General features: G+C 40.8%; 1 protein-coding gene across 3 annotated transcripts in view; it reads left to right on the top strand.

Moving 5' to 3' along the window:
- The window catches only part of armh3 (armadillo like helical domain containing 3), a 129388-nt gene that overhangs the window by 43853 nt on the left and 73032 nt on the right, over nucleotides 1-12503 (top strand). For all 3 annotated transcript variants that reach the window (XM_042056163.1, XM_042056162.1, XM_042056164.1), the window contains 4 exons: nucleotides 9936-10037; nucleotides 10745-10803; nucleotides 11399-11464; nucleotides 11538-11607. In XM_042056163.1, the coding sequence (XP_041912097.1) occupies nucleotides 9936-10037; nucleotides 10745-10803; nucleotides 11399-11464; nucleotides 11538-11607 (297 nt within the window). The remainder of the gene's footprint in view (nucleotides 1-9935; nucleotides 10038-10744; nucleotides 10804-11398; nucleotides 11465-11537; nucleotides 11608-12503) is intronic.

The following is a 12503-nucleotide window of genomic DNA, read 5'->3' as shown; positions in this document are numbered from 1 at the left end:
AAACCAGCTCGTCCTTTATGTAGTCCGCCAGGCTGTGGAGGAAAGCATCCACCAATGCTTCCATGTTCCAGGAGCTTCGACTTGCCACGGTTCGAAAGTCGATGGAGTAATCCGCAACAGTCCTTCTGCCTTGGCGAATACTCATCAGGATCCGAGATGCCTCGGCTATTGTGGATTCCAAATCGAATACCTTGAGCATCTCCTCTGCGAATAGGTTGAAGGTTGCACATGCTGGGGTCTGGCGCTCGAACTCCGCCGTTCCCCAGAGTCGAGCTCGGCCCGTCAGGTGAGTGATCACGTAACCGACCCTCGCCCCTTCAGTGGCAAAAGTCCTGGGTTGCAGGGTAAACTGGACACGGCAGCTCGTCAGGAACGCCCGTACCTGGGTTGGGTCGCCGCTGAACCACTCTGGATTGCCGATCCTGGGTTCTGGGGCTCCGGCAGCCACGGTAGCAGTGGACTGGGCAGGAGACTCGGGTGCTGGGCCGGTGAGCAGGCTGGCTGGGGCTGGGCCGGTGGGAGCAGGCAGAGGAGAAAGGTTGGTGAGAAGTTGAATGATCATTGCAAGTTGTTGCTGTTGCTGCTGGAACTGCTGACGCTGGCTCAAGCCGGCTTGAAGTAGGGAGGCAATGTCAGCAGTGTTGCGGTTTACCTCTCTCTCTGTCTCTTCCAGGCGTTGCATGGCGGTGGGTGGTTCTGGTTCGTCGGTTTCCATGCTGGTTCGACCGTGCGCTGGGTCCATGTTTGGTCAGATCGTACTGTCAGACACCAAACAGGACGAGGACCACAATTGCGTCACGTTTAAAAGTTTATTTAAGGGTTGGGGGTTTCAGGGGTTCCGGGGGGGGTACAGGAGTTCCAAGAGTCTGCGTGTGTGTGTTCCCCCAGTAGCCGAACAGCGAAGGCAGGAGCTGGATGATCCGGGAAGTCCTGGGGGAAACACCCACACAACAGCAATTGAAACGAAGCAGCAGTACAGTCAAGGACTAGGCGGTATTCGTAGAAGAGGGACGGAAGGCAGGTCAAGATTACCGGGGCTGGAGAACACAGAAGTAGTCGAGCGGGTCCGGGATCACAGGCAAAGAGTCAGAGGCGTTTTCAATAAACAGGCAGGTAACTGGTGCTGGTTGCAGACGATCTGACAAGTGTGGACTGAAAAGCAAGGCTTTATATAGAGGGCATGATGAGTGGTGAATGCAGTGCAGCTGGTAGGTAACGAGGGTGAGGCAGAGCAGAGCAGGAACAGGTGGAGGTCATCAGACTTCAATCAGCACGTGTTACCAGGCAGAGAGAGAGCTCATGACAAATTGAAAAACATGGCCTAAACAAAACTGACTCAACCATTGCTTCAAAAATAGAAAAAAAAAACTTGAAAGAAAATTACATTAACAATTGGAAGGATAACGTTAAACAAGTAAGTAAACTCAAAGTATATAAATTAATAAAATCTGATTACAAATTGGCACCATATTTAACGCAAATTCAAAATTATAAACATAGAAAGCTATTGACAAGGTACAGTACAGGCTCCATAGCCTCGCCATAGAAAAGGGCGACACAGGCAAACCTGGCTGGCCCCTGAAAAAGGGTGTGTGCTCACTGTGGTAATGTAATAGAAAATTAACAGCATTTTCTTAATGAATGCAAGATACATAAGGGATAATGTATAGAACGCCGGTCATTATTGGGAAAATAAGTCCCGACAGGGCGAACCGGACCCTGACGTGCAGCGGAGGGGTCTTGTTCCGCCCTGAAGGGACTTATTTTCCCAATAATGACCGGCGTTCTATACATTATCCCGCTTATTACACGGCCAGGGTAGGAATTTCACGGCGGCCACGACGGCCATGGCCTTGCCCCCAGAATGGTGAAATTCCAAGCCTGTACACGGCTACTTGCTAAAACGAAATAATAAACTTCCCACGATATGACTTACATAGCCTACATAGCCTAGCCTATTTGTTACCGTTCATCGTGGCATTTGCTGAGAAACATAGTTCGCAACAACACACGCTGAACTTGAATCAAGCATTCTTTAGAACACAGCTGATCAACCGTCTGCTTTCACTTTTGAATGAAGTTCCAGTTCTTGCGTAGTGATATGAAATACCTGAAGTAGAAGCACAAACTCCGTTGCCATTGACAGCGGTAATTATATGTTTGCAGCGGTAATTACATGAAAATATTTTACCGTAGAACTTCAAGTCAAAGCCCATTCAAGTCAATGGAGCGTTCTACTTGCCTTGTGAAGAGCCGTGTAATAACAGGTTATAAGGGAAGAATATTTTAGTAAAATTGGAGATATATGTCCCGAATTTTTAAAAATGAACAAAAACTATTCTAAAAAACTACATTCCTCATGTCACTGTCACTTCTTGCGTCATATTGTCTTGCAACATAACTGTCTGCTCCTGTATCATTTGAGCTCTGAAGCCCTGTGCCATGCCGCAATCTGAGGCTGTATCGGCTGTGTTGCACATGTCAGGGCCATATTTGGGCCTGGTCTCGCATTCTGCGATGATCGGGGCATCAGGGAGTCTGTCGTAGAAGGTAATTGTGTGCTCAAGCACTGGAGGGTTATGGTCAAATTAATACATATGGGACAGGATCATCCATGCGAATAGCTATAGCCTGACTAATAAGCGCGAATATAAGCTATCTCCCTTAGTGTGATTGACTGCATAGGCTACTAGGGCTGCACGATATATCTAAAATCTATCGTTATCGCGATATCAACGCTTGCGATGGACATACCGCAAAGATTACTTAATTTTCGAAAAATTTCGATACATTTTCTGTGCCGTGCGCATTCCATACAGTCTATGGTGTATTCACATTCTGAATGTCAACATATTTTACCAAACCGATGCTGTCATGCTGCCCTAGAAGCCCGTCCCCTACAAGTTTAGGTGTGTGGTGTTTTAGGTGTTGAGGCGGGAGCTAAGTCGTGATGGCTGAAGATAGTGAGTCGAGCGAGGTAGGCTACATTTGGGTGAAGAGGAATTGGTGACTAAAAGGAAAAGCACGTCTGTTATATGGGAATATTTTGTTTTTATGAAGGATGGCGTGTTACAAACACAGCGCCAAATGCGTCCCTCTTCACCGTGTTAAAATAAACAATTTCTTTCATTATCGTTATATCAGAAGATATCTGTCTTTCATTGTAAGGCTTGTATTTCATGATTTGCATTTGCAAAAGCCCCAGACAGCAGCAGAGAGGTAATCAGGATTCGTTATTTGTAAAAGTTGTTTAGCACTTCTTAGCCTGGAGTGGACTGTGCGATTGCAGCCCAATTACTTTCACTTTCCACTGCCCTCGTAGTCGGCATGCCGGTAGCCTAATAACGTGGGATGCGCAGCGTATGAGGTGACAGACTGAGATGACCACCGCGATATAGCTTAAGTAGCTTTTTTGCTAGGCCCATCAAAGGCTGGCTATGTGGAATATTCAGCTGGTTGGTGCACAAGTGTTCAGATTGGCTGTCTATCCGTCTTTTACAAGGATTTTCTTGGAGCAGATCTTCCACACAACTTCGATAGCCTAGTCAGTAGGTCTCTTAGCTGTCCACTTTCATCAGGCCATATATAGCCTAGGCTACATAATATTTTATATTGTTTATGTAGAACATTATACATTTATTTCTGTAATTATACATTTACCCCCCACCACCCTACAATCTATGCTAGCAGCAAGCAGAATGGAGAAAAACATTAAATATACTGCTCAAAAAAATTAAGGGAACACTTCAATCATACACTGGATCGGTACTCTGACACTGTTTGGTTCTGAGCCAGTAAAACTTTTGAGGCGAGTGTTTTATTTTGCAAGAACTGTCAGACATTCTGTGAATGTAGTTTGAGAATGGAGAAAAGGGTGGAAGGTTTCAAAAAATGTGTTTTAACAATTTTGGAAAACCTAATGTTCCCTTAATAGCATATATATAGTCTGTATATTATAGATGATACAGACGTAAGATTCTTGCCATTTCGTCGGATAAGCACTTCTACCTTGCATTCGCTGGAGATTAACTTTTTTTATATAATTTGATGATTTCAATTATTAAACTTTGGAGAAGGTTAGAGTATAAATGGATTCACAAATGAGTTTTCATTGTTATTAATATTGCGGGATAGGCCATTTTGTCTTCGCGGAGGTCTGCGCTCTCGAATGGCCTTAGAATGGCCTTAGTTAAAATGAGTGTGATTGAGGGAGGAGAGAGTTTCACGTTAATCAGGATGTACAAAGAAAAGCTGCGTGGAATGCTGCGTACGCAATTTCATACATCAGGATTTTTTTGTGCATACGCTACTTTTCAGGTTTGCACGTACGCAATGTTTTAGTATGAAATCCACACAAGTCTTTGTACATGAGGCCCCTGGCCATGTGTTAGCTAGCTGGCAGGGTGAAGCCAGGGATGGGAAGGTTTCCATTGAGCCCCATAGAAGGCAGTATACCCTCCTGTCTAGGCTGTGTGTTGGCTAGTGTGCCAGGTAAAGGGGGGGGGGGGGGGGTCCCATTGAGCATTTTTGCAATCTAGTGATGTTCCATTTCCTTGTGATTTGTAGGTTGTGACATTTAAACCTGGAATCAGGAGACTTAAGGTTTCTGAATGTTTCATTAGTTCTTCTTTATTCCCGACAAGCCTATGTTGGTATTTGCCTGATACATAATTATGGTAATTGTGCAAATTGCCCAAGGTGCAACTTTTAGCAACCAAGTTGAAATCCATCCACTAGGCCTATAGATGACATTTCTGCAATAAAACTTTAAGGTACTCAACATTTCTGGGTTTACTATTGGGCCTATGGGATAGGCAACTAGACTATAGGGCCTCATTTGCATATTTAAACATTAAAATATAAAAATCATGCAATGCATTTTTTTCGAATCTTAACATAAGTAAGCAACTGAGAAAGTTTCATGATCGCTATAATTTAAAAAATTTACCCTATTTACGCTTTAATTATCTTCTTATGCTAATTATGCAAATTGCCCTAGGTGCAACTTTTAGCAACCAAGTTGAAATCCATCCACTAGGCCTATAGATGACATTTCTGCAATAAAACTTTAGGGTACTCAACATTTCTGGGTTCACTATTGGGCCTATGGGAGATGCAACTAGACTAGAGGGGGGTCATGGGGGGACGACTGCCAAGCAAGGCCCACGTCAATTTCTGACAATTCATGGCAGTTTTCGGCGTTGCCTGCAAATTGCCGTGAACAGCCACAAGCCTGAATTTCACGACAATCTACAGTGCCTCATACTGACTAAAATTACACTTTTCGTGCAGTGTCCAGCCTAGCATAGATCATTGAATCTGATTAGACCATTAGCTTCTCGCCTGCTAGCCTCACGTTTGAAAGTGACCAAGATTTCCGGTAATTTTCCTATTTAAAAGTTGTCTCCTCTCAAGTTAGAAAGTGTAATAAGACCAACGGAAAATGAAACGTGGTGATGTTCTAGGCAGATTTGACATGGAACTGTACTCTCATTCCAGCGTAATAATCAAGGAACACCATGGGCACAGCAGCACAATGATATCATGCAGCACCTGAAAAGTTGAGCTGCAGCAGATGTATTGGTTAGTGACTGGATTATTACGCCTGAATGAGAGTATAGTTCAATGTCAAATACAGGATCAGTGTTTCCCTAGAAAATTTTCCAGCAGCAGTGCTGTTACATGCCGGAAGTTGAAATCAAGCCATGGTAGGGGGGTCCAGCGGCATGCCTCCCTGAAAGAAAATGTTTAATATTTTAGTGTTTAAATGCATCAATCTGGTGCACAGCAATGATTTCACAACCACAAAGCATATTTGTTTCACTGTTCAGAAATAGTCAAAAGTAGTGTAGGCTATATTTCAGCTAGGACTGAAACGATTCATCGAGTTATTCGATTACAAAAATTGCTCGAGGCAAAAACTCGTTAAATTCCTATGACGCGCACTATACTCACAGGGATCTGATTGTTCCACACAGACCGTTGTTCAGGAAGCACACCACTAGAGCGTGATACATTCTGAATTTAGTTGCCGCGGTGGCAGAATCAAGATGTCTAAAAATGGCAGAGAATGTCTAAAGTTTTGGGATCATTACATACTCAAAAAGGAAGAGAACAAGCATCTGAACCGAAAACATCCACTCCTTGCTGTTTCACCAAGCGTCGCTGAAACAATCAATAAAGGATCAATAAAGTATCTATCAATCTATCTATCTACGTAGCCTATACATTGATGTTCTCTGATCGCATACTGTATTTGTAGTGATGTTGTGATGCGGTTTGACCAGATATGATGTTTAGCTTTGATGTTTTTAAGTAGTAAACTTATTCACGTTCAATTGCAAGAGAGTATGCCCAAAAAAAGAACCCCTTCTTCACATACACACATACATGCACCCTCATCTTGTCTCGCTCACTCTCCCTCACGCACCGCACGCGTACACACACACACACACACAGACAGGTTGCTAAATGTAGGTTACTATAGCAAATAGGCTCACCCCAGAAATTATTTTTTAGTAGCCTAATGGTAAAATTATTTGTTAGTAGCCTAATGGTAGGCTATTTTTTAGTAGCCTAATGGTAGGTTACTATAGCAAATAGGCTCACACCAGAAATTATTTTTAGTAGCCTAATGGTAAAATTATTTGTTAGTAGTCTAATGGTAGGCTATTTTTTAGTAGCCTAATGGTAGGTTACTATAGCAAATAGGCTCACACCAGAAATTATTTTTAGTAGCCTAATGGTAAAATTATTTGTTAGTAGCCTAATGGTAGGCTATTTTTTAGTAGCCTAATGGTAGGTTACTATAGCAAATAGGCTCACACCAGAAATTATTTTTTAGTAGCCTAATGGTAAAATTAGTTGTTGGTAGCCTAATGGTAAATGCTGCAGGTGTAGAAATCTACATAAAACAGATAATATTTGATGTCAGGGCTAGATTACAGCATGAAACTTGTTCACATATTATCAAATTGTGTGCAAGCATTTTCCCCCTGTATCGGTTGAAACGCACCCTATAGTCACGTCCCAATGGTGCAGTACCAGACCAGATGGCATGGCTCATCAGACCTTTCCATTTCTTTACTTTCCATTTATTTACATGGGCCTCCCACTTCTTTACTTCTGATCTCGCGAAAACAAACTCAAGATCTCGCAAACCTAGTCAGTGTTTGTCCCCAGTACATACCTTTTCTCAGTTTTTTTTTTTTTACTTTCATTTTTTTTTCTTGTCAAATCCAGGACTCCGTACAAAAGGGTTCTCGCCTGTTGTAGAAAGAAATGGCTGATCTTTAATGCAATATCTACACTGCTCATTATCAGCAACCATTCATACAATGCTCCAAAGGCACATTCTGTTTACTAATCTGATATCATTTTAAAAGGCTAACTGTGAAAACATTGGAGAATATACTTTTGCAATTATATAAGCACATAATGTAATCCGAAAACTGCTGCCCTGAGTAAAAAAAAACAATGCAAATGATCTGAGCTGGTATTCTGTCTATAATGGAGTGGAATGGACATTTCTAAGTGTCTCCAAACTTTTAATTGGTAGTGTAGATTACAGTTAGGCCAACCACAATCTGTGGATAACTCCGCTCTTTACACACACAGTAGTTGTTTGGCATTGTTATCAATTGAGATTTACATTTATTCCGTTTTTTATTGAATTGTAAAATGTGAATAAATTAAGAATGATATGATTTACAAATCATTCATGGAAAATATCAGCACATTTTGAATTTGATGCCCGCAACACATCTCAAAAAAGTTGGGATGGGGCAACAAAAGGCTGGAAAAGATGTGTAATGATAAAGACAACAAAAGAAGAAACATTTCGCAACTGATTAGGTTTACTGGAACCATGAATGGGAATAAAAAATAGCATCCCAGGGAGACTGAGTCTTTCAGAAGTGAAGATATACTGTAGGGCCCTATCATGACATTCTAAAGTGCATCGTCACTCGTCAAAAGTCTATTCAAATTTAGTAGGATGTCCCGTTCACATTGGGAGGGGTTTCGTTATCAAAAGTGGAGCGCATGGCGCAACAAGGTGTTCCTAGGTTTTTTTTTAATCAGTCATATGGGTGTGTTTGGGGCGTAACATCATTTTAAACCAATGAGAATGACATCTGTCATTCCCTTTAACGGCGCAAAGCGCGATATGTCAAATAAATGCATCGGTATTTTGGCATTCAAAGGCGCATTTGAAGGAGGCTGCTTGCGAGACCGTATGAAATAGTCATTCTTAAACCATGCATTACTAAAACCTAGCATAGCCTTCACGCATTTGCACTCGTCTATTATTTGAACTCATTGGCAAAGTGAAACTAACTTCACCAAGGTGTCAGTCAACAAAGACAGTTATATGCAGTTACTTTCACGACTGACAATGGGTTACCATCGAAAACATAGGCTGGAAAAAGCAACACTTACCCTAATATTGCTCAAATGACTGAATAAAACAACATTTATCCTGCAGAGGAGTTGCTTATATCTCGTGACAGTGCGTCTTCAGCTGTGCTCCATACGTGTCTCTCGCCTCTCCCCTAATCACTTTTAACCGTCATTACCAATTTGCACATGATGGTGAATAACTACTCATCATGAGATGTACAGTATTTTGTAATATCTTTATTCTAATTATGTTTCCCATTGTAATCGTGCAATTTGTAATGCTTTGCATGGACGTGGGCTGGTGTGCGTTCATGAATGATAGAAGGATGGTGCGTGCACCTGCCAATATGACTGTTGACATGCACTCTTAAAATAGCATATGAACAACTCGCCATTGACTTCTGACCAGGTTTAGGGGGTGTATGATAGCGATTTTTAGACAACGCGCCAGGCCCCTCTCTAGGTTGTTAATTGCCACACCCCTGGGCACAATGTTTAACAAATAAACGTGCAAAATACCAAATTAAACTTTCCGCGGGTGAAAAACGAGTTTTACGCCATGCGCTGGTGCCCAAAATACAGCCCATAGTCGTATTCATCACATCACTTCATCACTGTGGATTTCATCGTCTACAGTACATAATATCATTAAAATATTCAGAGAATCCAGATAAATCGTTGGATGGTCTGGGTATTTTGGACTTCAGATGGCACTGCATTAAAACCAGACCTTTTCTGTAAAGTAAAATCATTGTATGGTCTCAAGAAAACGTCTGATAACCATTGTCTATGAGCACAGTTTAATGCTCCATTCACAAATGCTAGTGTAAACTCTACCATGCAAAGAAGACATTTTTATTTAGACATGATACATAAATGCTACCATCTTATCTGAGCCTGAGCTCATTGAAAATGGACTGAGGTAAAGTGGAAAAGGATCCTGTGGTTAGACCAATCAAAATTTCAAATTCTTTTTGAAAATCATTGCTCAATGCTCAGTTCAAAACCCAGCATCTATGACAGTGCGGAGGTGCGGATTTCAGTTGCTTAACTGGCACTATCTCGGTTCTCTATCTGTCCTCAGTTCCTAAATATTTACAGAATGTTGTTAAATGAACAGGTAAAGCAGCACAGTGGTAAAAATGCCCCTGTCCCACATTGTTTGAGACACGTGTTACTGGCAATTCAAAATGAACATATTTTTCCAAAAAAACAATAACATCTCTTTCAACAGTTGGTATGTTGTCTATATTTTCTCAATTAAATTGACATGATTTGTTAATCGGAGCATTCTTTTTTTAATTCAAATTGATGGCACTTAGTTCAATAGATCACCAGTGGGTGTTGTTATCAACAAAATTACAGATGCAAAACTCTAGACATATGCTACATTAAACAGTTATTTATGGACATGACTCAAGTATAGCATTTTTAGATGGAAGGTGTTTTTTTTTTTTTCTAAATAGATGCATGTACTAATTTTGAGATGGATTATGTGTTGAAATTTGACAGAACATTTTCCTTTATCTTCAAAGTGATGAACTCCGCAGAGCTGCCCCTTGACCCGAACTTGCAAACCAGTAACCTTCTCATTACCTTCCTCAAGTACTCATCCATTGTCATGCAAGACACCAAAGGTACCATATTATTTAATCATTTACATATTTTGTACTCTTGACAAATTATTTGCTGGCCATAGTAGCCCCATTTACACTGGTCCCCATGAACTAAAGCCCTGGTATTTTTCCAACATCAGGGCTAGAGTTCTTGATGCATTTACACTAAGGGCCATGTAAACAGTTAAAGTATCAGTTATAAAGACTCTGTAGAGCTATCCATGGACAGAAATGGAGTAAAATAGCAAGCATTACCATGACATTACCAGGATTACTATAGCGATATTGAAATATTTCTGCTGTTACAAGTTTACCATTGGGGAATTATGGAAAGGGAGTCAAAACACTTGGAAATTACCAAGTATTGGAACCTACCATTTGGAAATTAGGAGTGCATATCAAATAATGTGCTACTAAAAATGTGTAGTAGTGAAAGTCTATCTGTAAAGTATTAGTCGATTATCTAGCAGATATGCCCTGTTTGCTAGATTATGTAAATGAAACCATAGCCGTTATAACCATTCATTGTCATGTTAAGCACTGGGGCTTGGACTTGTGGCCCAGACATGGGCAAGTCATGGGTTAGTTAAGGCTTGTTTAAGCCGAGTATAGTGTAAATGCTCCCTTGACCCACAATGTAAATAGGGCTATTTTCACCCTTTCTTTCTGTGGTCCATTTGTTAATTTGCAAATCTTGTCTGTGTAAATCCCCCCTCTATATTTCACAGATGAACACAGACTAAATAGTGCTCGGCTGTGTCTCATTATCCTGACTTGTATTGCTGAAGTAAGTTTTACACTCACATTCACACTTCTGTTGCATTTCTGTTGCAAAGTCATTTAGAAAGCATCCTGACCTTTTGAGGGAGTGCCATGTCACTTTTTTTAACACACTGCTATTTATTTGAACACAACTGTACAGAACCTTTAACAATGAAGCCGCCTCCTGTTATCAAGCAACACAACATATCACCCGAGAGCCAACTTGCACATAATCATTTGTATAGCCAGTGTGACGTTATGACTTAATTTCTGATCATTACTGGCAGACAATACCATATCACTTACTTGTGTTTGAGTCAGAAAGTTCTGTTGCGTCCTTGATTTATCAATGGGGCAAGTTGTCACAATGGCACATTCTGAAATTAATGGCTAATGATTTTGCATTGAAATATATTACCATATAATGAATGTGACATGAACCCAAGAAAGTCTTTCATTTGGTACATTTCATCATCATAATATTCACAGTCACAGTGAGAAAAGTGTGACAACATGCCCTCCCCCATCCAGTTCATGGGATTGTCATGAATGTGTCCTTAATATATCTTTAACATATCCATCATATAAACTCTTTTATTAATTTTACTTAATGTGTACAGGATCAGTATGCTGATGCTTTTCTCCATGATGACAACATGAATTTCAGAGTGAATCTCCATAGAATGGTAAAGGCATTCATTATTTCTATATTTATGTATGTTATTTTTTTTTGTTGAATATTTACTGTTTTTTCCTTAGCCCATGAGGCACAGAAAGAAGACTGCAGACAAGAACAGCCCATCAAGACCCCTTGTGTGTGCAGTGCTTGGTAAGCAGTGAAATATATTATGTGGCTTATTTCGCTTCACATAATTTATTCATATGATGATTGACAGCTTATTTCGAGAACCATTGGTCGCAGAGACACATGGGTGGGTTCAATCTAACCGGGAGAGTCACGTGATACGCCGATGTACGTCAATCGTTTGTGTACCGAAGGAAGCGTCTTCCAGCAGACGTAAAGCACGCGGAAAGGAGTTTGAAATGTATTTGTTTCTAATTCTTTGCTTTCGTATGAGCTGGATTATACATCTACCAAACGTATTATGAATAAAACAACATGGATATTCCACTACTATGGATTCTTACCGACATTTCAAGACCATTTATGATGTGTCAGAATATTGGCATCCCTCTCTAATCCCGATTCGCAGGTACAGTATCACGGCAGTATCACACAAGGGGGTGGAGGGGGGCATTTTATAAGTTTTGTAAGATGTATAGTGAAATTAATCAAATATAGTAATGCACAAAACTATTTTTGTCATAGAAACCTTAACATTGATCAATTCCTGAGACATGTTACGGGTTAACTATGCATAAACGTACTGACTGACAAAAATGAGTTAGCTAAATCACTGCATGAAAAGGGATGGGATTTTCGTCCTCGTAAACGCCCGGAATTCTCCCTAATTTTCAGCAGTTAACTCATTGAATGCCAAGCTGTTTTCGGAAGCTTTGTCCTAGAGTGCCAGCAATCTAGACCATTGTTGATGATTTTTGTACAGCCACAGCATATTCTGTGTTATAGCTATGAACACATACAATGGCTCGTTTGAAAGGTGAGACTTTAAGCTCTCAGTGGGTGCAAACGGTGTACTTCACGCCTCTGTTCCTGAGAAATCCCAAGCTAAACAGTGGCTAGTTTTCATCAAAAGCGCTGTT

The sequence above is a fragment of the Alosa sapidissima genome, chromosome 12, assembly GCF_018492685.1.
Source record: "Alosa sapidissima isolate fAloSap1 chromosome 12, fAloSap1.pri, whole genome shotgun sequence".
Classification (NCBI taxonomy): Eukaryota; Metazoa; Chordata; class Actinopteri; order Clupeiformes; family Clupeidae; genus Alosa; species Alosa sapidissima.
Note: the sequence above shows the minus strand (reverse complement) of the source record. Positions and strands in the feature narration are given on the sequence as shown.